Source organism: Amblyomma maculatum, unplaced genomic scaffold (assembly GCF_055883805.1).
Source record: "Amblyomma maculatum isolate TAMU_Amacu unplaced genomic scaffold, ASM5588380v1 scaffold_26, whole genome shotgun sequence".
Taxonomy (NCBI): Eukaryota; Metazoa; Arthropoda; class Arachnida; order Ixodida; family Ixodidae; genus Amblyomma; species Amblyomma maculatum.
Genome location: NW_028146751.1, coordinates 2,267,502 through 2,294,854, shown reverse-complemented (window position 1 = coordinate 2,294,854; position 27,353 = coordinate 2,267,502). Strand labels below are relative to the sequence as shown.

Genomic DNA, 27,353 nt, shown 5'->3' with positions numbered 1-27,353 from the left:
CAAGTCGGACTTGAACATAGCAGCATTGCATGCCAATAAAGCTATATATTAAAAGAATGAAACGCGAGAACACTTCGTCTCCGGGCCTCGTTACAGTTTGCGCCATTCTAAGACCATGCTGGGGACCAACCCTTCGATTTTAGCTGTGATGGTATTGGACTGTACATTTAATGCATGGATACTGAACTTAACATATGCTGGGGCACTTAGATTTACTGCAAAATCACGCTGGTAACGACGTTAGATCGACGTACTGTGCCACAAAAATTAAACAGTAGTATGTGGTTATTTATCATTAGATATCAAAAAGGGAGGAAAAGATGTTTGCTATCCCCGGCAGCACCTGGCTGAGGCGGCGAAAATAAAAGGATAGTAAGGAAGCGGTAGAGGAAATCAAAGAAGAGCGACAGAGAGAAAGGACAGGGTAGGCAAAAATAAGATAATAGAGATATATACACTATATATGGTATATTGTACAGTAGAATCGCGACCGCGCCTTTCGCAGTAATGTGGTGGTCACCAAAAAAAAAAAAAAAAAAATTTAACAGCACAAAATTTGCATCACGTGATATAATAATACCGCGGTAGTATGTATGCTGCTATGAATGCACACGTTAACGAGCAACACGTCCTTCACCAAAGCGCATAGAAAATGGGGTAATGTGAACGCGCGGTAATGTTAACCTCCGTGATTATGAGAGTGTATATTTGTTTCCTTTGGCCATATGACCACGGTGGACATCAGTAATAAAATGATAATTTTCTTTACTTTAAATAGCAGCAAGTGCTTCCTATCTGTTAAAAACTACATGACAAATATCTGACCTAACCGGTTTTCCTGTCTGAAGACGATAATTTACTAGCAGACGATATCACGTCGCAAAACAAACGAAGCCAAAGCCATCCAAAGCTTTAGGCATTCCTGTAGCCAAGAGAGTCTGGGAGGCTGCGTTAATGGCGGTGTTTGTGCGCGGTCATGGTGTGCGATGCTCTTGTACGCAAGTATTCATTGTTTCATATCTGCCAGTCACTGCCTGCAGGCAGTTTGTCGCGTGGCATGGAAGCTCCACAATAGCCTATGCGGTATGCGACGACGGGGGAAAGTTTTCGTGAACGTATCGCTTGTGAAAGCATACAAGCCACAGACTACAAAGAATGCTGCGAAAGGCAGGCTTACTGGTGTTGGCATGCCAGGAGATGACCGCAAGAGAAGAAATTTTATCATGGAAATGGTGAAGAATTGGCAGGTAAGTGCTGTAACTATGTTTGCATGGGCGTACCTTTTCCCTATTCCTGTTTCTTATTGCAATGGCAGTAGGGCTAGCAGTAGCAGTATCAGCAGTTGCGCGTCACTAGAGAGAGAAACAAAACTTTATTGTCGGAAGCTGAGTTACTGGGTTCCCTAGTGGAAGAGCCAAGTAGCCGTCAGCTGGTGGCTCGCTGTTTACGGCGCCTAGTTGTATGTATCGGGACGCACGTTACGTAGCACTGGGGGGCAAGTGGCCGTCAGCTGGTGGCTTGCGGCGACTTTTCAGAGCGGTGCGCACGGCTCCCAGTTGTATGTACCTATCGGGGTTTGTGCTAAGGCAGCAGGAGGGGGGGGGGGGGGGAGGAGGGAGGTTGGAGTGTCCAAAAATTTACAGCCCACGGCATCATCAGATGTGCCACCAGCTTTGCATTTGATGCGGCCATCTTCAGTGAATAGAGGCTTTGTCTGTGTACATTCATATTTCATGGCTTTAATATTTAAATTGCCTGCACACCTCAAAGGGCAGTGAGACATTTCCAGTAATGCTGAGGATGACGCTTAAATCAGTTGCGCAAATTCAAGCAAGGTATCAAACTATTGCAAAGATGCATTCAAAAGACGTATTGCTTCATTGCTTCAAATAGAGTACAGCCTGGTTCACTCCTGTGAATGCGTTCCGAAGTTGCGTCCTGCGAGGGATAATGAAGAGGTTCACATTCCAAAAAAAAAAAAAAAAAGAGCACCTAGCACGCAGGTGATAAATTCCCATTTTAGTTTTTGATCAATTCCATTTGGCATGCATGGGTTCAAGTCATTGAAAAAAAATCAACAGCAGCAGGATTGCCTGAAAATACATTTTATCCGTGTTGCGTCAACAGTCGCTTTGGCAAGAAAAAAGGAAATGCGTGTCCCAGTATTTTTTCCTAGTGACAATGAAGCAAAAAAAAGAAAAAAAGGAATGGTGCACTTGTAAATTTCGCTGACCTTCCTGTGCTCCACTGTAACCTGGCGCTGTCAATCCATGCAGCCGATGGTAATGCAATATTATAAATAATTCAAAGGGATGTAAGCTCTCAATAAGTGTGCTCACGCGCGTTAATCTGACTGAAAACTAAGCCGACAGGCGAGAGCACAGTGAGCTGCTGCCAGGGACGTTACTCGTGATGGTGAGTTTTTGAGAAAAGAACAGCAGTAAAAACATTGCAAACTCTATTATGTATGAACATCGATAGGCTCCGATCGGAACGAGGTTTCACTGCTCAGCTAATGCGCATGATAGTTACTTTTTTCAATCGATGTTTTGTGTGAGTGCCTGCCACCGCCAGCACCGCGTCGCATCGTTGCCGCCGTTGCTTGTAGCCAGCGAATGCCAAATCTTTGGTGAACCTTCAAAGGAGTTTCGAGGGCGTGCTCGAGTGAAATGTGCCGAGCACACCCGCCGCGTCAGGCTCGTGAATGCCAAGAGCTTCCATCCATATTTTTTTCGCTCATTCTTGGAGGGAACTATATAAAAATATTTTTCCACTGCCTTCGCTGCTCGAGTAGCATGGTGCTGCCTAGTTTTCGTTCTCATGGCAGCGCAGAATTCAACGAGATATCACCTACGAGAAACCAGCTGTTTAGGCAAGAGTTTGCATGTGCATAGAGGGTAGCTATACTTGCCAAAGCCATTTATGTAGAGAGACGCAAAGTTCCCCGAGGCAGAATAGCCAGAGCCTGTAGCAATGATTACTTTTTTGTAATACTTTGGAGTACTTTGACGAAACCAAACATGCTGGTTTTGTAGATACTATAGAAAATACAAAAATATGACAGAACATATATTTACTTATGAGCCCTTTTAGCTGTGAATTTATTGTTCGTCCAATCATCAAACCCCTACCCAGTGATAACACATCCGCTGCCAAAAACGGCCATTGTGTGCCAGCACCCTCAGTGGCCCGAACTCATTTTTCGGGAGCAACTTAAAGCATTAAACGCTGGATAATACACAAAACAACCACCAGTTATAGTATCACTATCTACGTAACCAAGAGGAAGAACAATGTGCTTAACAAGCATTTTGAAGCTCTTTTAAGGCTTTCTCTTTGCTGTAAACAATGTTTTTCATTGTAGCTTGCATGCAAGGAGTTTTCAAATGTGGGTCACTTGTAAAAAATGTTTGGCATTGATGCAGTGCAGTGCATGAAGTAAGCTTGCAAACATCAGCTTCTTGTTAATTACCTATAACGAGGTTGCAAACTCTACTTGACTTGTTTCTGTTTGCATGTGTTCACAGAGAATATTGAATTGGAATTGGATACCCACCTTGCACATGGCGGAAGGGCAGGGAGAAGCAAGAGGTAAGTGCACTGAGGATTGAAACCCCTGTGTTTATCTCTGAATATTGCCTTCTGCTTTAGCTGTTATGTAAGAAGTGGTACCTGCAGCAGTCCCAAAGATGAGCTGCTTGGCAGCTGGCTTAGCCATGATGTTGTACAGCTGGAATACCTCTTTTGAAGGGCTTTTGGGGCCCCAGTGTTGAGTTTTCATCATCATCATCATCAGCCTGATTATACCCACTGCAGGGCGAAGGCCTCTCCCATATTTCTCCACTTAACCCGGTTCTGTGCTAGCTGCATCCACTTGACCCCTGCGAACTTCTTAATCTCATCCGCCCACCTAACTTTCTGCCGCCCCCTGCTACGCTTTCCTTCCCTTGGAATCCAGTTTGTTACCCTTAGCGACCATCGGTTATCCTCTCTTCGCACTACATGTCCTGCCCATGTCCATTTCTTCTTCTTAATTTCTACTAGAATGTCGGTAACTTGAGTTATTTCTCTGACCCACTCTGCACGCTTTCTACCTCTTAATGTTACCCCTACCATTTTTCGTTCCATAGCCCTCTGGGTTGTCCTCAACTTAAGTAGAACTCTCTTGGTTAGCCTCCACGTTTCAACCCCATAGGTGAGTACAGGCAAGATGCAACTGTTGTATACTTTCCTCTTGAGCGATACCGGTAAGCTGCTAGTCATAATCTGCAAATGCTTGCCAAATGCGCTCCATCCCAATCGTATTCTTCTTGTTATTTCCTTTTCGTGGTCTGGATCTGCGGTTACTACCTGTCCTAAGTAGACATATTCGCCTACTACTTCCAGTATTTCGCTACCTAATGTAAACTGCTGTTCCTTCCCGAGGATGTTGAACATTACCTTAGTCTTCTGCATATTGATTTTCAAGCCTACCTTTCTACTTTTCCTGTCTAGGTCATCAATCATTATTTGCAGTTCATCCCCCGAGTTGCTTAGCAAGGCAATGTCATCAGCAAATCGCAGATTACTGAGGTATTCTCCATCTACCCTTATCCCTAACTGCTCCCATTCCAAGTCTCTGAATACTTCCTCTAAACAAGCTGTGAATAGTACTGGGGAGATTCTGTCTCCTTGCCTAACACCTTTCTTTATGGGAATTTTGTTACTTTCTTTATGCAGAACTATGGTTGCTGTGCAGCCACTATATATATCTTCCAGCACTTTCATGTACGGCTCGTCTACCCCCTGATTTCGCAATGCCTGCATCACCGCCGAGGTTTCAACTGAGTCAAATGCTTTTTCGTAATCAATGAATGCTACGTATAAGGGCTGGTTATATTCTGAGCATTTTTCTATCACCTGATTGATGGTATGGATATGATCGATAGTAGAGTACCGTTTCCGAAACCCTGCTTGATCCTTTGCTTGATTGCAGTCTAGGGTTGTCCTGATTCTATTAGCGATTACCTTAGTAAATACCTTATACGTAACAGACAGTAAGCTGATTGGTCTGTAATTTTTAAGGTCCTTAGAGTCCCCTTTCTTGTGAATGAGGATAATGTTTGCATTCTTCCATGGTTCCGATACCGTCGATGACACCAGGCACTGCGTATACAGGGTGGCCAGTTTTTCTAGCACGATATCCCCCCGTCCTTCAGCAAATCTGTAGTTATCTGATCCTCTCCAGCTGATTTCCCCCTTTTCATAGTTTCTAGTGCTTTCTTGACCTTGTCCTTCGTCACTGGTGGAACGTCTGATTGTTTTTCCCTACCGCCAATCTCATTGCGGTCCTGACTACTATTGCTACTGTAGAGAGCTGTATAGAACTCCTCGGCTACTTTGACTATCTTTTCCATATTAGTGATGACGTTGCCCGCCTTGTCCCTTATCGCATACATCTGGTTTTTGCCTACGCCCAATTTCTTCTTTACCGCTTTAAGGCTTCCCCCGTTCTTTACACCATGCTTAATTTTCTCCATGTTATACTTCCTTATATCGGCCACCTTGCGCTTATTGATTAGCTTTGATATCTCGGCCAATTCGATCTGGTCTGTTTGGATTGGAAGCTTTCATACTCTGGCGTTTCTTAATCAAATCTTTCGTCTCCTTAGACAGCTTGCCGGTATCCTCTCTAACTATCCTACCGCCTACTTCTACCGCGCACTCAGTAATGACATCTCTGAAATTATTGTTCCTTGCCTCTAGGGTAATGTCGCCGTCCTCAATTAGAGCTGAAAACCTATTCTGTAGCGAGATCCTGAACTCTTCTGCCATCCCCCTCACCGCTAATTCATTGATGGGTTTCTTTCTTACTAATCTGTTGCGTTCCTTCTTCAGATTTAGTTGAGTTGAGTTTACTTGTTGAGTTTTACCTGTCTCTAAAGATTAGAAAAACATTGTTACAGGATGGGAAGCTAGTGAAGAAAGAGCATGACTGATGGTGATGGGATGGGATGGTTTTTAATAATAGGAGCAGGCCTGGAGCAAGTGTTCATGCCTGTGCCACAGCTCGCTTCATCTTCATTGTCCTTAGCAATATTTAGTGTCGAAAAGAAATTGAAGATTTTGGTTACTTTCCTAAACTTTACTTGCTGCTCATTAATTAGATGTCTGCACATACTCTAACATTGGCCTTGTGACAAGGCCAATGTTGGGAGCATGCCCAATCCTTCCCTTAAAGCATACCAGTTTTCATGCTTCTGGTTGCTTCTTATTGGTCGTCAGAAATGTGCTTCTAGGCTCTTGTTGCACTACTGGCACCCCGCTGACTAATTGGCATGGTCAGGCGCGTCTCATGCACTTACCCGGGAGCTTTTATGCAATTATGATTATGCTTGCCTTCAGCACTTTTAACCGCATCTTATTAAAAGGCCATATTAGGAAAATAAAACAACAAATGCAGTGCTGTAAACAGCGCATTTCTGAAATGGTAATTTACTGTCTCCTTACATTTTAAGGGCCAGGTGAGAACTGTGGTCTCGATTTAGTACTTGGGACCTATATACAAGCAGAAACCATAAGTTAGTGTAACGTTGAGAACAATAGGAAATTCTCTGAACATTGCACCCACATTCCTTTCCCCGCTCTCCCCTTCCGGTTGGTCTGTTTTTTCTGTTGTATTCTGTTGTATAACACCCCTGAAAAATATTTCTGGCTAGGCCACTGGTACCAAGAATACTGTCACCAACTTGCCCAAGCTTCCTTATCTGCTAATTTGATTGAAATGTCGCAAACAGCAGTTGTGCCTCTATGAGCTACCACACTCCATGCTTATCAATATGAATGGACACTGCCACAGTTCTCATGAATGTAGTTTTGCAATAGAGCTACATATTAAATGATCTACCAACAAGGAAAATTGTTGGTATTTTTATTGCATCAGTTAAAGGCCTACTTTACCCAAATTTTCTAGGCATCAAAAAAGCTACATTTGTATAGTATACATGTAGAGCATGCTACCATAAACATATAACCTTTCAGGCCCTAGAAGTTACGGCGCAAGCGGGACGCAAAAAACAGCATTTTTAGAACCGAAACTGGAAAAACAGGCGCCATTACCGCTCGCCGGAAGTGACGCTTGTTTGAGACAGGAAACGTGTGCGTCGTCTGCTAGGGCGGCTGTTGCAAAGCGCTGACTGCAAAGCGCTGACAGTGTTTGCGCGTGATGCTTTTTGCTTTTATACGACTATAATATGTAAACGAACACGCGATGCCGCCTGTGAACACCTACATTCGGGTAAAATACCTGTGGTCTATGTACAACAGGTTTGAAAGCATTTCACAGTGGCCAAAGTGCTCGCACTACACGTGTCACGCAGCTATATTCGCCTTAAAGTATTTAATTGGAGCTTATGCGGAGTTCGGATCACATTTAATGAATCAAGCATAATCCAGTATACCCCAAGAGCAAATAGCCGATTGCTTGAAGTCATTTCTACAGACAGACACGGGTATTGCATGGCAAATTCGAGCAGGGCCCGGTAAAAAACGCGAGATGATTCAGTGACAGTACGGTGCGTCCAGGCCGATTACATAAGAATAGATGTCCTTTGTAAAGTGAACGAAGAAAGCAGAAAAGTTTTACGTCTTTCAAAATCAGAATCTCCTCTTTATTCCATGAGCACGAAATGACGCTGGTGCCGTTGATGGGAAGGTATCGTACTTCGGAGCATCATGCCGCTGTATAGAAATAACGTAGTTTAGTAGGTACGGTACACAAAAACGTGTCATATATGAAGCGAGTTTATTAACACACTTACCTAGGACCACTTGAAGCCCGTGTACTCAACCGATGGGAATGTTTTCCTTATCAGTGTTACGACACAGCTGGGCCTAGCCGACCATACGCCCACCACGCAAACTGTCGGTACGCAGTGTACCTGTATCGACTGAGAAATAATGCAGAATATAGTCAAAATTACATTGTGTGCATTTGGAAATAATCACTGAAATAGCTTACGCATTCACTTAAACGACGTCGTGAAAGCGCGGGTGGTAATGTTGTAGTTTCTTGTACTCGACCTCGAGAATGAATGGCGTGAGGCAGTATGTCACGAATTCGGCGTTTTCTGTGACGCAAGTCTGGCCATTCAGTATCTTTAATAGGACCTACTGATCTTCGCGGCAACACACACATTCCGCGCAGGTTGGCATTACTATGCATCGGGCGCAGCTGCACCTGCGATAAGAGCGTGCACATGCATTTCCAACGAAGCAGTCCAACACACGCATACATGAATACGTACCATGCCGTGCTCATAATCATGTCTAAATTAGGGGGGCTTGGAGCCGAAGGCGGGTGCTGTGAACTGCGGTTGCGCTCGGCGGAATCGCTTCTCGGCTCGAATTGATATGGAACGACCCCATATCTGGTCTCTTCATCCGAAGACACTTCGCCAGATTCGCGATCGGAGCTAATATCCGACATGTTTGCTTGTACAATGAAGCCTATGTCACGTATGTGGTAGGTTGTCATTATGTACCCCAAAAGCCGAAAGGCAAAACATGCGTTTCAGTTTCGTTTTCGCTGATAAAACTAATTGGCTAGCTTTGACATGGCAAAAGTAATATCTAGTGCCATGAATCTTCGTCAAACAAGTTAGGATTTTTTCTCATCATTCGCGGAACGAACCGCCCGACGAGGCACTAAACACGGCTGGCCGGTGGGCAGATGAACTGATATAAATTTTTCCTTGTATAAGCTACTATGCTGTATTAAAAAAAAATATATATCAGTGACCCTGAAACAGTGGCTATCCAAACAAAATGAACAATATGATATATTGAGAAATAAAATCTTTCATATGGTACAATAGCAGACGCGCCAATGTAGAGAAGTGCAACATCAGGTGCTAATGAGAAACTAGAGATGCCATTTTCCAGAACGTGGAGACAACTACAGATAACAGCCTTTATTAGAACAAACAATGGACACACAAAACGTATAAATCGGTAGAAAAAACAATTGAGTTTGTACAGCTAACAAAAGTGGTGTAGCAGTAAGACCAACATAATGAAATGTGAACGAAACTACAAGCTCAGATAGGTGCTGGATATCGAGGGGTCGAGATGCACTGGGACACTAAAGTGACCAGGAATGTGTCAGTAAACAATTTTTATTATTTTTTTCCATGTGTCACTTGACGATACATCACTAAATGTGCCATGGCCATTGTGGCCATTCCATGGACAGTGGCAGAAAAGCTATTCCTTGTAAAGAACTATACAAGTTTTAGCGAGGTTTCTGTCAAGCACCAAACGTCTGTGCTTTCGCGCGCCGCGGCCACATATAAAGCTATAGTGTCCTATTCATATCGCACTAAAGCGTCTTTTTTGAAGTAAGTTCATACAACTTACCATCACATGTTGACACTTCAGGGTTACTGCAAACATTGAGACAGATATCTGGGTTGCTTTCAGGCGCTCGTCTGTTGTGCGTCTCTTCTTTTGTTTCTTCTTTTCGCGCTGTTCCACCCACTATGCAATTGCTTTCAGGCGCTGCAATGATTGCCGAAGACGAGCCCACGCTCGCAGTAGCAGACGCCGCTAAGGCGTTATTCACGATCTACAAAAATTAATACAAAACGATAAAGGCTGCTGTGGTGCAACACTGTAATATCAACTGTAAAGAAGCATAATCACCTCCATACGACGGCGCTTCTCGAAGGCTGGCCGAAGGATCTCGCTGCGTTTGCAGTGTGCGAAAACTGAAGGCAACGCATCGGGCTTCAAAAGTCGTTTCAGCTGATTGTACGGCAAACTTGCGGCGATGTTGGCGTCATGCACAAAGTCCGCAGCTTTGAAGTGCGCCGAACAAAGAACGCTTGTCTTGCTCGGCTCCCATCGGTCTCGCTTCAATGCCAAGACCCATAACTTGCGCAGCTTATCGCTCTTCGGAAACCGATGAAGGCTGATCCCCGGAACCGAGTGCGTGTTGGAGCAACCAACAGCGACGCATTTTGTTGGCATGGCGCCAAAAATTCCTATATTGATGCCACAGTAGCCAAGTCAGCATTCGCAGCGAGACTACCGAGACGCAGCAGCGCAAAAGCAAATAGCACGCGAAGATAACAAAGCGAAAGGGCCACTCGCGCACGGGTAGCGGCAGTGGTAGCGGAGCGGCGGAGCGTCTCACATGTACGCAATTTCCGGTTTGATGCTTATTTGCTTAGCACGCCGTTAGAGGGCTGCGTCGTCTGCTACCAAACCTTTTAACCGCTTGTAACTATAAGACCAAACGATTTACAGCCTTAAAAACGCAGATTAGTAATGTTGGTTACATTGCCGATGCATTGGGAGCATAGTTAACCGGCGAGGATTTTCGGTCAAGTAGGCCTTTAAGGGGTCGTCGCCAAACATACAGCACCTTAGAGAATTCGGCACCAGGTGTTTGCATAAGCGATAACTCATGGACAGATGCAATTGATATCTTGAGCAAGTATGAGCAATACCCACACAGCTAGTTTTCTATATTTTGTTTTTATCTACAATATTACCCTGATTCATTGGTATTGTGTATAGGTGCTCTCCAGTGCATGCTCAAGTTTGCAACATCTTGTCTGCCTTTGCAAATATAAAGAAGCAGCGACGTGCAGACTGGAACTTTTTGTAATGAATGCGTTGCATGCGGCAGTGTATTTATGCTAATACACAGTACCGAAGATGTGCATTATCACAGTGGTGTGCAAGTGGCCGAGCAAGGGAACAATAGGCACCTGCTCGCACTGGTGAGTCAGCAGAATGCCACTGCTGCAACAGTGCCTTGCAGCGTGCCCCTGGCAATCAATAAGCAGCTACTCAGTGACAGAAAAAATGATGCTTGTTGGTAACGAAGGACACGCATGGTCCTAGAGCCAGTCTCGTCACCTGGTGTGTTACCATGAGTGTGTGCATGATATGCTGCTGTGGAGTGGTCCAGTAAATTTTGTCCTTGATGGCAGACTTCTGTCCATAACACTTAAGAAGCCAGAAGGTAGACATGGACAGTATCTTTGTACATAGTGTAGGCACATGAAGTGAACATTCCACTGCATGATATTTTGTGCACAGTCTGCTACGCATAAGCATAGGGCTTTTCCTTCACTTCCTTTTATTACCTGTTTATATAGCTTGTGGTCATGGAAGTAAAAATATCATTACCAAGAGTATTTTCTTTTGCATTGCACGGCCAAATAAACCAACAGAAATAGGAAATGAGAGCTTCACTTCTTAATTCCAGTGTTGTAAATAGCGGCTAGTGACTCTATTTGCTAAAAATGCATTCTTAGTGTGTCATTTGAGTGGCTGATTTTTGGGGTGCTCAGCTCTTGATCTGAAGTTTTTCTAACTGCATTCAACTTTCTGGTTGGCTGTTAACTATTTGTATAACAATGTTCAAGTAACTGTGTTCTATTTGCTTCTTTTTGCACCCCAGGTTTTTATGTAACCCCCCCTCACATAATACTCCAGTTGGAGCCTGTGAGGTATGTGAGTAAAAAAAATACAGTAAACCCTCGTTAACACGAACTCGCTTATCTCGAAAAATCGGTTAAGTTAAAATTTTCCACGTTGCGCTTTCACCTCCCATAGGTACCATGTATTAACTCCCGTTTATCTCGAAGCATTTTTCGGGCATAATGCGGATATGTCGAAATTTTGACCGCAAAGATCGAAGACAGAGGTCATTACCGAAAAGTGATAGGGGCTCCAAGCGAGCGCTTTGTTCTTATATTAAGTGCCGAACGCAGTCACGTTCAAAGAGCGAATACAAAACTCCCGCAGACCCAGCAGTTTTTCACCTTGGGAGCAGTCACGTAAGCACCGATCGCACGCGGGGGCTGATGGGTCTTATTGGGCGTGGTTCGGTCAGCTGCCCTCCGCACGTGCATACCGGCAAGAGCAGTTTAGTGATTGTGTGGTTCTGTTTGGTCGCGCCATATTCACGAAGCGTTGACTGATTTTTGTTGTGTATGTGGTGTCCGCAACAAAGTTGAATGCAGCAGCGGCGACCAATGGCTTATGTGATGGGTTTAGCAGCTAGAGGACGCTTTTGTCGGGCAGAATGCCAACGCGAAGCGGGCAAGCATTACTCAGTTGTTCCTTCAAAAATCAAAGTTTGGTTTTTCCTGAGAGTTCTTTTTCGTTTATTACAAAAGCTCCCTTAGTGCAGTGAAGCGTTGACGGGCGTGACGGGCCGCCAAAGAATTCCGCTCGGCGCTGTCGCGCTCAGGTTCTGGGTTTGTAGAAAATTTTGCGTATCACCCAGAAGCAGCTCGCTAGGCAGCCAATCACAGAAGGCTTTGGGCTGCTCAATTTCCGTCCTAGTTCTTTTTTTTTTTTTTTTCGTGAGTGCAGTTGGTTTTCCTAGTCCGATTTGAGCGAAGAACCTGCAGACGCTCACTTCATCTGATCCGTGCATACATGAGCGCATCGAGACAATTTAGTAAAAGCTTGGTAGGGTAGTAAAGGAAAATAAATACGCTAGTGTGGGTAGATATTAATTTTCTAGTCATTGCTTCCATCGCAGTGTAGTAGCGCACCGCTGAGCTGTGACTTTTTTTTTTTTTTTACACGCGATGCGTTACAAAAACATTCATCACCGTTTTACCATACGTCAAGCTGTTTAGTGTTGAAAGCTGGATATAGCATAATTGTACTCCCCCTGACTGGCCCAATTGACCTTCATTTCCCCAGCTAGGGAACTGGAGATTGCGGACGCTTTATTAATGTGTGGAGCTGGAGCTATCCACGGTAGCTAAGGAGTTCAGCTCGGCTCTGCTCTCCTTGTCTGAGTTTTTCTTCCTGTTTTGACATGTAAATAGTCTATATATAAAACTTCTTTGCCAGCTCTACCTGCTGCTCCTCGTCCGATGTCTTGTCCGCCTGATCACGCTACCCAGAAGCCTTGGCCCCGAACCTGATCGCATCAAGTGGATGGCTGCGGTGTAATGGTCTCCGCCTCCAGTCCTGACTCTGGTACAGTAAGTGCACAGTCCTTCTCTTGGAACATTGCCAGGTTTTACAACTTGTAGATATTTGTAAGCTTCGGCAAATGAAGGGTGGTTTTAGAGGCAGATTGGTTTCCTTTAACCACATAGTGCAGGGACTTGCCATTGCTGCAGTAGTCATGGACTGAAAAAAGTTGCACAAACCGGAGCTGGTTTTAATCTTTGGGGAATTGGGCATTGACTGTGGGCCCATCCGCAGAAAATCAGAACAAGTTCCTGTAAAGAATAGCGCATGTGCGCCTCTCGCACGTGTCAGAATAGGCCCATTTGGCATTCTGGAAATCGAGGCAGCGGTATCACGGAACCTGCGAGAGCAGTTTCCATACCTCTTTTCGAACAGGTCAGAGCAGATGCTGCAGGAGGAAGGTCATAGCTTCGGTGACCGAGCCGTCCAAGCGCTCACTTGGTTGAAAGCCCGCGAAATTGCAGCTGAACTAAGCCGAAAGAAGAATGAGCTTTCTCTCGCGATGGGCCAGGCAGTGGTGGCTCAGGTCAGTGACAGAGAGGACTTGGAAGGCAGGGAATCGGGCACCGTGTCCCCGAATGAATCAAGGGAGATAGCGTCTATTGTAGTACAGCCACGTGTGGAACCTTTGTTAGCTCTGGCAAAAGTCGATAGACGATAGCAGCCGAGCTGTAAAAGACATGGTAAAAATGAAGATAAATACAAAAAAAAATTGTGGCGAACATCCTTCCTCCCAAGTGTGGCACAGCTTCATAAAGGCCAACCTAGAACGCCCCAAGCTAGGGTGGCTGCGGGAAAAAAAAAAAAAAAGCTGCGGGGAATTGAGCGGCCGAGAAGGATAGAATGAGTATGGGAGAAGAATAGGAATTAATGAACATACTGTAAGCATGAAGTGCACATCATAGCCATCGTATAAAAATTTGAAACCGAAGCAGCAATCTACGTATTCTAATTCTATAGGAAATCATTTGGGAGTAGAAAAGAGCAACTTAATAAGATGTGCATGGTTCTTAAATGAACAATATGTATACAAATGGGCGGTTGAATAGTCACAGTAATGGATTGTTGTGCTAGAATTCTTTACAGCCGGGACCGCAATAAATATTACTCATATTGCTCTTAGCTTTAAGCTCTGGCATTGACAACTCTATCCAAAGAACCGACTGGTAGTGACAGGTTGTTTACAGCTTTCGATGAAAACATAGGCCATCATGATATTATTGCAAGCATATTTGCTCCTTTTTGTACTTGTTTATTACAAGCAAAACTTAAATTTGGTCCCTATTCCTAGGGACGCTGCACCTTGTTCAGTCGCTTTCATTTAAGGCACAAACGCGCCACTGCTGCTCGGTACCTTGGATGAGGTTTTCAATGGAGTTACCTCTGATACCTAGCAATTGCTGTAATATTTATACCAACTACTGCAGCGAAAAAAAAAGGTAACACTGCATCACTGTAACTGCTGCATGCACCTTTAAACGTGCTTAAATTTTATTTCCTATTCTTATAGACACATGACCTCTTGTATTGCTTTGCTCAGTAAGCGATCATCTTTCATTGCTTCAATATTTATCTCTCCAACACTTTCTCGTTGCTCCGGGTGTGATCATTTGATTTCATTCTTCAAATCATATTGGTTTATCACATGTGAAGGATTTAGCCTATACATAGATGCCTTTTTTTTTTTAGATGCGCATCGGGAGTGTTTTCTACATAGAAATGAATCGATTGAGTTGTATGACTGGCGCGAAAACCGACAGTTTGGCACCCCCAAAAGATCGGTGTCCTGTGGTTGGAAGGGGAATAAAGAGGAGGATAATCAGCGGAAAAGCCTGCCTAACAAAAGGTAGCACTGCATCACTGTAACTGCTGCATGCACCTTTAAATGTGCCTTATATTTGTTGCCTATTCTTATAGACTGTGGACCTCTTGCTATTGTTGCAGTAGGCAACCGCCTATCATTGCTTTAATTCCTATCTCTCCACTACTTTCTTGTTGTTTTGAGTGTGATCATTCGATTTTATTGTTCAAATCATATTTTATCACGGGTGAATGATTTCGCCTACACATGCATGCTTTCATTTTTTTAGGTGCGCATCGAAAGTGTTGACTACGTAGAAGTGGATCGATTGAGTTGTATCACTGATGCGGAAACCAACAGTTCGCTACCCCCAGAAGATTTGTATCCTGTGGTTAGAAGGGGAATAAAGAAGAGGATAATCAGTGGAAAAGCCTGCTTAAAAACTTACAAAGATGGTGCAAAAGCGAAATGCTGATCAGGGTGAGTGTCTGATTACTTCTGTTATCCCACTTCACTTGCTAGGTGATGTGACTGTATATGAAGTACCTTAGTGTATTTTGTGGTATACTCGCTGAAAATTGTGTAGACACTAAATTTTTCCTCATTCGATTATTTTGAGTGATGCACGAATTGGAATAAAACGGAGTCATCCACACATCTAATGCCCACACATCTAATGCCCATAGACATTAGATGCATAGATGAGCTCATTTATTGTGTTCCGATGTAAACATGCCATAGTTTGTCGAATATATTATGCTAAAGTCGACTTTTTTACTGTTAAATGGAGTAATACATATGCTCTATATCATAGCATTATTTGCATATAGTTTGTATCTGCTCTTTCTTAAATTGTATTCTACAGAGTGTGCATGTGTCATCCCGTACGGCTATTTAACTTGCGAACAATTTTCAATCGAATCCGTTTTGTGATCTTGTTTCAGCTACAAATATCGAATAACAGTTGTGACAATATAGGTGGCTTTAGGTATAACGCGTAGCGCAGAAATCTAATATATGCGATATTTTTATTCACCGCATTGCCTAAACGAGCCTGTTTAAAGAGACGAAATGAAAACAAATATGCATGTCTTCGGACAGGAACAGTGATTGTGGTGCCATCACCATTTTATTTTAATTAAATTTTTCTATGACGTGGGCTAATGTCTCGATACAAAGGAAATACCCTTAGGTTTGCAAGATGTGGCGCAGTTTTCCCGAAAAAAAAAAAAATGCCTATCACTTAAGAAAACAGTTTTTTGTCATCTCAAAAAGTTGCACGTTTGGAGGCCTGCTGCTTGCGCACTAAAATTTTGTCATCCATTGTTTTTTACTCACCAAATCAACGCAACTTTTATTTGTATAAGAAGTATTAAAATCTTGTTTCATTGATTCAGTTGATTTAATAAAAAATCACAAACTTTGCTTCAGGTGCAACGCGCTACAAAAATGTTAATTTTCAACTTTACATACTGGCATAATGCGTTACGTTATTTGCACTGAAACATTGTGTTTATTACACTGGTTATACTGTTAATTTAAGGCAGAATCTGGAGCTCTATGCTGGTATGTGTGTTCTCTGTAGTGCCACCTATAATTATTATGCTGGAAAGTGATTTGCTTATGATTATAATTATAAAAAATTGCGCATTGAAGAATGACCTTCAAAATTATATGAAGGAAAGAAGCCAACAGTCGGCGAGGCCGAGGAAAGCGTTGGGGATGGCACTTTTATGTCTTTTTTTTTTTTAATGTTTACTTAGATAATCACAGAAATTATTAATGCAATCTGATTAGGGGAAAGGTTATTAAACGCAAAGTAGAAGCAAAAACAATGGGCCGATGGTGGGAACCGAACCCACGAGCATAGAGCTCCAGATTCTGCCTTAAATTAACAGTATAACCTGCGTAATAGACACAGAATGTTTTAGTGCAAATAACAACGCATTACGCCAGTATGTAAGGTTGAAAATTAACATTTTTGTAGCGCGTTGCTCCTGATGCAAAGTTTATGATTTTTTACTAAATCAACTGAATCAATGAAACAAGCTTTTAATACTTATACAAATAAAGGTTACGTTGATTTGGTGAGTAAAAAACAATGGATGACAAAATTTTAGTGCGCAAGCAGCAGGCCTCCAAACGTGCAACTTTTTGAGATGACAAAAAACTGTGTTTTCTTAAGTGATAGGCATTTTTTTTTTTTTTTCGGGAAAACTACGCCACATCTTGCAAACCTAAGGGTATTTCCTTTGTATCGAGACATTAGCCCACGTCATAGGAAAATTTAATTAAAATAAAATGGTGATGGCACCACAATCACTGTTCCTGTCTGAAGACGTGCATATTTGTTTTCATTTCGTCTCTTTAAACAGGCTCGTTTAGGCAATGTGGTGAATAAAAATACCGCATATATTAAAGATTTCTGCGCTACGCGTTATACCTAAAGCCACCTATATTGTCACAACTGTTATTAGTTATTTGTAGCTGAAACAATATCACAAAAGGGATTCGATTTTCAAATTGTTCGCTAGTTAAATAGACGTACGAGATGACACATGCATACTCTGTAGAATACAATTTAAGAAAGAGCAGTTACAAACTATAGGCAAATAATGCTATGATATAGAGCATATGTATTACTCCATTTACCAGTAAAAAAGTCGACTTTAGCATATTAATGTATTCGACAAACTATGGCATGTTTACATCGGAACACAATAAATGAGCTCATCCACGCATCTAATGTCTATGGGCATTAGATGTGTGGATGACTCCGTTTTATTCCAATTCGTGCGTCACTCAAAATAATCGAACGAGGAAAAATTTAGTGTCTACACAATTTTTAGCGAGTATACCACAAAATACACTAAGGTACTTTATATACAGTCACATCACCTAGCAAGTGAAGTGGGATAACAGAGGTAATCAGACACTCACCCTGATCAGCATTTCGCTTTTGCACCATCTTTGTAAGTTTTTAAGCAGGCTTTTCCACTGATTATCCTCTTCTTTATTCCCCTTCTAACCACAGGATACAAATCTTCTGGGGGGTAGCGAACTGTTGGTTTCCGCATCAGTGATACAACTCAATCGATCCATTTCTACGTAGACAACACTCTCGATGCGCTCAAACTCAAAACAACAAGAAAGTAGTGGAGAGATAGGAATTAAAGCAATGAAAGGCGGTTGCCTACTGCAACAATAGCAAGAGGCCCACCGTCTATAAGAATAGGCAACAAATATAAGGCACATTTAAAGGTGCATGCAGCAGTTACAGTGATGCAGTGCTGCCTTTTGTTAGGCGGGCTTTTTCGCTGATTATCCTCGTCTTTATTCCCCTTCCAACCACTGGACACAGATCTTTTGGGGGTGCCAAACTGTCTGTTTTTGCGCCAGTCATACAACTCAATAGATTCATTTCTATGTAGAAAACACTCCCGATGCGCATCTAAAAAAAAAAAAAGCATCTATGTATAGGCTAAATCCTTCACATGTGATAAACCAATATGATTTGAAGAATGAAATCAAATGATCACACCAGGAGCAACAAGAAAGTGGTAGAGAGATAGAAATTGAAGGAATGAAAGACGATTGCTTATTGAACAAAGCAATAGCAAGAGGTCATGTGTCTATAAGAATAGGAAATAAAATTAAGGCACGTTTAAAGGTGCATGCAGCAGTTACAGTGATGCAGTGTTACCTTTTTTTTTTCGATGCAGTAGTTGGTATAAATTTTACAGCAATTGCTAGGTATCAGAGGTAACCCCATTGAAAACCTCATCCAAGGTACCGAGCAGCAGTGGCGCGTTTGTGCCTTAAATGAAAGCGACTGAACAGTGGGTGTTGTAAGAGGTGCAGCGTCCCTAGGAATAGGGACCAAATTTAAGTTTTGCTTGTAATAAACAAGTACAAAAAGGAGCAAATATGCTTGCAATAATATCATGATGGCCTATGTTTTCATCAACAACTGTAAACAACCTGTCACTACCAGTCGGTTCTTTGGATAGAGTTGTCAATGCCAGAGCTTAAAGCAAAGAGCAATATGAGTAATATTTATTGCGGTCACGGCTGTAAAGAATTCTAGCACTACACTCCATTACTGTGACTATTCAACCGTCCATTTGTATACATATTGTTCATTTAAGAACCATGCACATCTTATTAAGGTGCTCTTTTCTACTCCCAAATGATTTCTATACAATTAGAATACGTAGATTGCTGCTTCGGTTTCAAAATTTTTGTACGATGGCTAAGACGTGCACTTCATGCCTACAGTATGTTCATTAATTCCTATTCTCCCATACTCATTCTATCCTTCTCGGCCGCTCAATTCCCCGCAGCTTTTTTTTTTTTTTTCCCGCAGCCACCCTAGCTTGGGGCGTTCTAGGTTGGCCTTTGTGAAGCTGTGCCACACTTGGCGGGAAGGGTGTTCGCCACAAATGTTTTTTGTATTTATCTTCATTTTTACCATGTCTTTTACAGCTCGGCTGCTATCGTCTATCGACTTTTGCCAGAGCTAACAAAGGTTCCACACGTGGCTGCACTACAATAGACGCTATTTCCCTTGATTCTTTCGGGGACACGGTGCCCGATTCCCTGCCTTCTAAGTCCTCTCTGTCACTGTCCTGAGCCACTTCGCCAGAACCTGACACTACCTTGGTTTGCTACTGCCTAGCCCATCGCGAGAGAAAGCTCATTCTTCTTTCGGCTTAGTTCAGCTGCAATTTCGCGGGCTTTCAATCAAGTGAGCGCTTGGACGGCTCGGTCACCGAAGCTACGACCTTCCTCCTGCAGCATCTGTTCTGACCTGTTTGAAAAGAGGTACGGAAACTGCTCTCGCAGGTTCCGTGTTACCACTGCCTCTATTTCCAGAATGCCGAATGGGCCTTATCTGACACGTGCGACCGGCACACATGCGCCATTCTTTACCGGAACCTGTTTAGTATATGCACAATCCCCCGTTAAGTCAGCTGCCTTCATGTATGTGGGGTGGATTACGTCCATGATGGCCGCGGAATCTCTCAGAACCCGACAATGCTTCCCATTAACCTGGATCTTTTAGGTATGGCTCTAGCAGGCGCATGTTTTTTTCATCTGGCAAAGTGAACGGGCTCGTTGCCTCGGAAACACACAGATTTTTCTCTCGGTTTCCTTCCCTTTGTCGGCTGTCACTTTAGGGCAGTTACTCGATTCTGCCCTGTGGCTTTCGCCTCGCTCCAAGGTGCCGCTTGCTAGGTTTCCAGTCTGGGTTCGCAGAAACTTAGTTTGCTTTAGGGTTTCCCCGAGAGTGCGATCACTGTGTTTCCCACCTAGCATGACATTCTTCTGCCAGCTCTGCTGCACATTCTAAGCTTTTATTTCCCGGCCTGTCTTGCACCCACACACACTTTTCTGCTCTTAGACAGCTATAGAATTGTTCCAGGCAGATCACTTCTAATACTTTGACATGAGTTCCGAAAGCCTGTTCTCTTTTACCATTCTGTCAGGTCTGCCTTCAGATTGTAAGTGAAATGCGGAAACGACTGATTACGTTGTTACCTGGCTTCCCTGAACCGGCGGCAAAACGCATCTGAGGGATAGGCGGTACTTTTTGAGAAGCGCTGCCTTTGCTTTAGCTTAGTCGGCCGCTCCTTCTTTTGTCAGCCGAGCAAGCAGTTGGGCTGCCTCACATGGGAGGATGGTCAGCAGTTCCTGGGGCCAAAACTCGGATGATAACTCAACATTTTCACACGCCCACTCAAACATTACGAGCAAAAGCCCTATGTCTTCTCCTAGTTTGTATGGTAGCAAGAGGTTTTTATTTTAACGCTTCATGCTTCCTGACTCACAACGGAGCTTGGTGTGTGTCTCCCAGTGTGTTCTGCCTGTGCTAACTGCAGATCAAGCTGTTTTTTTCTCGATCCCTCTTTCATTCTATTCGTCTTTAAGATCCTTTTTGAGCTTCTGCTGTTCCTCAGCCTTCTTTAACTCTTCTTGAATAAGCTCCCAACGTTCTGTTATCTCCTCCGCGTCCGCACCGATGTCTTCAATTGCCCTAATCAGTTCTGGTTTTCTGCGGATGGGCCCACAGTCAATGCCCAATTCCCCAAAGATTAAAACCAGCTCCGGTTTGTGCAACTTTTTTCAGTCCATGACTACTGCAGCAATGGCAAGTCCCTGCACTATGTGGTTAAAGGAAACCAATCTGCCTCTAAAACCACCCTTCATTTGCCGAAGCTTACAAATATCTACAAGTTGTAAAACCTGGCAATGTTCCAAGAGAAGGACCATGCACTTACTTTACCAGAGTCAGGACTGGAGGTGCAGACCATTACACCGCAACCATCCACTTGATGCGATCAGGTTCGGGGCCAAGGCTTCTGGGTAGCGTGATCAGGCGGACAAAACATCGGACGAGGAGCAGCAGGTAGAGCTGGCAAAGAAGTTTTATATACACTATTTACATGTCAAAACAGGAAGAAAAACTCAGGCAAGGAGAGCAGAGCCGAGCTGAACTCCTTAGCTACCGTGGATAGCTCCACACATTAATAAAGCGTCCGCAATCTCCAGTTCCCTAGCTGGGAAAATGAAGGTCAGTTGGGCCAGTCAGGGGGAGTACAATTATGCTATATCCAGCTTTCAACACTAAACAGCATGACGTATGGTAAAACGGTGATGAATGTTTTTGTAACGCATCACGTGTAAAAAAAAAAAAAAGGTCACAGCTCAGCGGTGCGCTACTACACTGCGATGGAAGCAATGACTTCCTCTTGCTCCTTTAGAAAATTAATATCTACCCACACTAGCATATTTATTTTTCTTTACTACCTTACCAAGCTTTTACTAAATTGTCTCGATGCGCTCATATATGCACGGATCAGACGAAGTGAGCGTCTGCAGGTTCTTCGCTCAAATCGGACTAGGAAAACCAACTTCGCTCGCGAAAAAAAAAAAAAAAAGACTAGGACGGCGAGCTGCTTCTGGGTGATATGAAAAATTTTCTACAAACCCAGAACCTGAGCGCGACAGCGCCGAGCGGAATGCTTTGGCGGCCCTCGGCCCATCACACCCGTTAACGCTCCACTGCACTAAGGGAGCTTTTGTAATAAACGGCAGAGAACTCTCAGGAAACACTAAACTTTGGTTTTTGAAGGAAGAACTGGGTAATGCTTGCCCGCTTCGCGTTGGCATTCTGCCCGACAAAAGCGTCCTCTAGCTGCTAAACGCATCGCATAAGCCTTGGTCACCGCTGCTGCATTCAACTTTGTTGCGGACACCACATACACAACAACAATCAGTCAACGCTTCGTGAATATGGCGAGACAAAACAGAACCACACAATCACTAAATTGCTCTTGCCCCAGTATGCACATGTGGAGGGCAGCTGACCGAACCATGCCCACTAAGACCCATCAGCCCCCGCGTGCGATCGGTGCTTACGTGACTGCTCACAGAAATTATTAATGTAATCTGATTAGGGGAAAGATAATTAAACTCAAAATAGAAGAAAAAAACGTGGCGATGGTGGGAACCGAACCCACGACCTCGGAATATAGCGATTATCCAAGTAAACATTAAAAAAAAAGACATAAAAGTGCCATCCCCAATGCTTTCCTCGGCCTCGCCGACTGTTGGCTTCTTTTCTTCATGTATTATAACGAGCACCCTCATTTCCCCTTAATAGATCTGCTTGTAGCGTACGGGGGTCTCGGTTCTGGCAGTCTTGAAGCCATAGGTAGCGTAGAGGGTTCTAGCGCAGCTTTCGCCCTCGCTCTTGATTGATCACGTTCTATGTGATGCTGGCGGTAACAAAGGACATTCCACGTCCGCCGCTATGGTTCAGGGTGGTACTGGTGAACACTCTCAAGGTTCGTATACAGACAACATAAATACCCAAGAAAGTAGCAGGGGGGACAGCGGCCAATGTAGCTCAGTTGGAAGAGCACCGGATGCAATATTCGGAGGTCGTGGGTTCGGCTCCCACCATCAGCACGTTTTTTCTTCTACTTTGTGTTTAATTATCTTTCCCCTAATCAGATTACATTAATAATTTCTGTAATTATCCAAGTAAACGTAAAAAAAATGACATAAAAGTACCATCACGAACGCTTTCCTCGGCCTCGCCGACTGTTGGCTTCATTCATGTATTATAACGAGCACCCTCATTTCCCCTTCAAATTTATAGTATTGTTAGTTATGGTCAAAGCTGAGGAATGGAATACAATATTTATAAACTTGATTGAATACTACTGCACCTAGCAATAAAAAAGTGCAGGACAGAGAAAAAGTTCAGTTCACTTGCGTTCTGTCATGAAATGGACAGAAATAGCGAATTAATTCCATTTTAAGCTATATTAAGTCTTTGCCGACAAGCAGAAAAAGGGTTTATAAGCTCTGACAAGGCTTTAAATTTTACTTAAGGTAAAATGTAACTAAATTCAGCAAATACTAAATTGAAGATTTGATGCCTACTCCATAAGGTGGAGCCATATAACACATCTATAGAATAAAAACAGGCATTTTTATGTTTCTAATATTACATTTTGCAGAATTGAATATATTTACTGACTCGTATTAACAAAGTACTTCGCATTGTTTCCAGAGATTTTGATACAAATCGATGTTGCGGCAGTTTCAATTCTAATCAGTTTTCCTTATTTTACCATTTTTTTAAATTTTGCCCGATTTCAATATAATATGCAGAAGAAAAACATCTAGAGCTTGAAATTCTTTTAGAAATAAAGAATGGAACCTAGATAATCTAGAGATAGTTTCAGTGCCACAATATTATTGGATCTTGCAAGAATGCAGGCTGAATTTGGCTATTATCAGGACAAGCACTCGGTTTAATATTCAACGTTATATTTTTAAACAATATAACGCAACACATTTTAGTCTGTGATATTTTTGAGGCACTGAAGATTCTTGACCGGGATTTGAATGAAAATCGAAGATGATCCTTTTTTTATTTGCAGCAAATTTACCCTTTACTGCTGTTTTCGAATTTTGGGCAATTTTGATGAGTTGTGGAGAACACACCTAGCGGTCTGGAGCTCCAAAAATTGCTTGGAATTAAGAACATGCATTAGGAAGTGAAAACATATTTAGTGCAACCAACCTAAGCATCATATTCCAGCATGTAAGATTAAAAATGTATAGTTTTGCTGCCCATTGCTCTTGAAGCAAAGTTTGCGATTTTTTAATAACTCAACTGCAAAAACAAAACGGTTTCTAATAGTGCTTGTAAATGTAAAACAACTTGCATATATTTAGTGAGTAAAACATAGTAGATGACAAAATAGTGGTATCCAAACTTGCAACATTTTGAAATGGCAAAAACAGCGTTTAATTTCTACCTCTAAAGATATACCGTACAATTTTTTTGTTTTCAAGGAAACTACGCCGTATCTTGCAAAGCTAAGGTTAATTCCTTTGTTTGTAGATATTTGCCCATCACATAAAAGAATTTAATTGGAAACTAAAGATGGTCATGGGACCTCGATTATAATTCTTATCTAAGGCACCCATATATACGCTGTGGGAAAGCCACTATCAAGGGCTTATTTTTAAAATTACATATTTCGAACGGTTGTGCCATCTAAGAAAATTTGAAAGCTAGGCGCACCTTCAGTGTCTCCAGCCCTCACTTTCTGTTACAGCTGCACTTGCGAAGCTGAATTAATACGTTGAGTACTTTATTTTAGCCACGTATATTGCGCTGTTACGTGTCAATTTTAAAGAAAGGCCGCAGTGACGCGATTCTCGTAGTATTTGTAAGTGAAATCTGTAAAGCTTACAAATCTACCCATTAATATGCTCTCATGCAGGTTTTATGCAAGGTACATTACACCTGCTGTGCCCGATAGCTTGAGACAAGGATTAGAAATAAACCATTGGAAACAGGTGATGGAAACCGGTGGCGCATTGCTGGCAGCCACTTCGCACAGCGCAGTAAATTTTTATTTTGTACATAGGAAAGTGAGGTTATTCGCTCCAAGTACTGAATATTCACTTTAGACAATAAATAGGACTTACAGAGTCGGCGAGCACATTCGGAAGCCCCTGTTTCAATATTTGCGGTTAGAAACCTCATGTGTACCTTTCTTTCCGTCTGCAGAAAAATTCCGGGTTATGTAGATACCGAAACCGTTACCAGCCCATTCGCGCACCTCAATTGCGCTGCTCTCAACATGATTTTGAGCGGACGAAACAACCTGCCGCTATGATGGCTGGCCCCATGCATGAGTAAGGGTGATATGCGGGTAATGGTTGCTTCACGTCGGCCCTTTGGCGCACATGAAGGCGCGAGTTACAGTGAGCGTGTTGAACTTTGCAATGCGGATAATGACTACAAAGCGGTAAGGATATAAATGAGTGGAACATTATTTTTAAGCTGTAAAATACAAATACGGTCTTGTTGAATGGTTGTGCTGGCGCGCACGAAGAAACCATAGGCAACTTATAGGTCTAATGCTACACAGGGCTGTCGAGCCAAGCCAAGGCCGCAATTGTATTGTCCGGCAATCTGATTTTGTATTTTCGGGGTTTCCTATTGTACTGGGGAACAAAATGCAGACGTGAGGGTTCTTTATCGCAAATAATGAAACGTGGTTTGTGCCGGTACTCTTCAAAGTAGCAACACCATTTAATGTGTAAGTCATTAATCAGTAATTTAGGTAAATAATGTCAATTAAGGATTCGAAACAAAACCTTTTCTGTGGCGCTCAAGGTAGCTTCCAGCGATATATATGTATCTGATTTCCTTCCCCTGCCTCGGAAATGTCTTTTTTCCCCCTTGGATCAAATTTGCTTACACAAGCAGTATATGTGTAAAAATATATCCGATGACTACATCACCACTGATCCCACTGAAGGTCCTTATAATTGCTTGAGTGACAGCCTTTTATCACTTTAACAGGCTAGAAAATTCACATGAATACGGAATGAAGGCTGATATTTTCTTTCTTATATTTTCTAGGATGCCTGAGGAGAGACAGCATGTACCTGAGTGACGTCCTCTCCAGGAAGACCGTGGCAGCAATCAAGCGATGGCTCGTAACAGTGAATAATGGGACGGCAGGCACAACGAGCAGGGAACCGTGACATCTTCAACTCAGCCTAAAAGCTGAATGCCAGAATAAATTGCTGTGAAGCCTCACAAACTTAGTAAGCTGTAAGTGCCATTTTTTATTAGGAGGGCTTTGAGCCTTTCGAATATTTAAGAAAGACCAATAAAAAGTGCTGTTTAAACCTACATTTGTCGATGTGCAGGCTTTTTTAAGCTACATATACGTATGGGTTGCTTTTCACCTGCCCGGAGAACAGCATTGCTGATGCCACAAAGAGCCCGCTTGGAGGAAAAGATGCGCATCTCAAAATGCTGCCGCAGCGCTAATTTTCAGCAACAATAGCACTGCAGACGTTTTAATGGGTAAACAATGGCCATGGATGAGTAGATCACTAATTACACATGGATAGGCCACCGGGCAGCGTGTACTGCCGAAGTAGTTGGGCATGTGTGGGTAAGCCATCGCCCATGCCTGACCCTAGCGCGGCAGTAGGCTGGCCAAGTCGGCAATACTCGTTGGCCCGAGGTCTACTGCCGATGGTAGATAAACCACCGGCCAGCGAGTACCACCGATGTGGTTGGGCCATGTGTGGGTAAGCCATGGCCCATGCATGACCCAAGCGCGGCAGTAGGCTGGCCAAGTCTGCAAGCCATGGCCCATGCAGGACCCTAGCGCGGCGGTAGGCTGGCCAAGTCGGCCATACTCGTCGGCCCGAGGTCGATTGCCGATGATCGGCCATTCTTAGGCCATTGTCAATCCCCAACCTTGGGCTGAGGTTGGTCGCCTAGGTTGGCCCGGTGAGTTTCAGTTGGCCATATTGGCAAGGGCCGAGCGCGGGCCGACCATAGGCTTGCCGCTTGGGTACCTGCTACCTGCTACCAGCTACCAGCTACCAACTACCAGCAACCAGCTACCAGCTACCTGCTACCAGCTATCTGCTACCAGCTACCTGCTACCAGCTACAAGCTACCAGCTACCAGCTACTTGCTACCAGCTACTAGCTACCTGCTACCAGCTAGCAGCTACCTGTTACCAGCTACCAGCTACTTGCTACCATCTACCTGCTACCAGCTACCAGCTACCAGCTACCAACTACCAGCAACCAGCTACCAGCTACCTGCTACCAGCTATCTGCTACCTGCTACCAGCTAGCAGCTACCTGTTACCAGCTACCAGCTACTTGCTACCATCTACCTGCTACCAGCTACCAGCTAGCAGCTACCTGCTACCAGCTACTTGCTACCAGCTGCCATCTGCCAGCTACCTGCTACCAGCTACCAGGTACCTGCTACCAGCTACCTGCTACCTGCTACTAGCTACCAGCTACCAACTACCAGCTACCAGCTAGCAACTGCCAGCAACCACCTACCAACTACCAGCTACCAGCTACCAACTACCAGCTACCAGCTACCAACTACCAGCTACCAGCAACCAGCTACCAGCTACCAACTACCAGCTACCAACTACCAGCTACCAACTACCAGCTACCTGCTACCAGCTACCAGCTACCT

At 43.5% G+C, this 27,353-nt stretch overlaps 1 protein-coding gene across 4 annotated transcripts; it reads left to right on the top strand.

The window, feature by feature from the left end:
* Positions 1-934: 934 nt before the first annotated feature.
* Positions 935-25,939, top strand: LOC146170949 (uncharacterized). 4 transcript variants are annotated; one of them, XR_014703052.1, is made up of 4 exons: positions 935-1,247; positions 3,528-3,591; positions 12,865-12,993; positions 25,752-25,939. XR_014703052.1 is itself a non-coding variant. In XM_084586662.1 (4 exons), the coding sequence occupies exons 1-4, from the start codon at positions 987-989 to the stop codon at positions 25,783-25,785; spliced, it is 408 nt and encodes a 135-aa protein (XP_084442788.1). In that variant the 5' UTR covers positions 935-986; the 3' UTR covers positions 25,786-25,939. The 4 variants fall into 4 exon arrangements, 1 of the variants encoding a protein (XP_084442788.1); XR_014703051.1 differs by having other exon boundaries at positions 12,865-12,998; XM_084586662.1 differs by lacking the exon at positions 12,865-12,993 and adding an exon at positions 11,453-11,501.
* Positions 25,940-27,353: the final 1,414 nt, after the last annotated feature.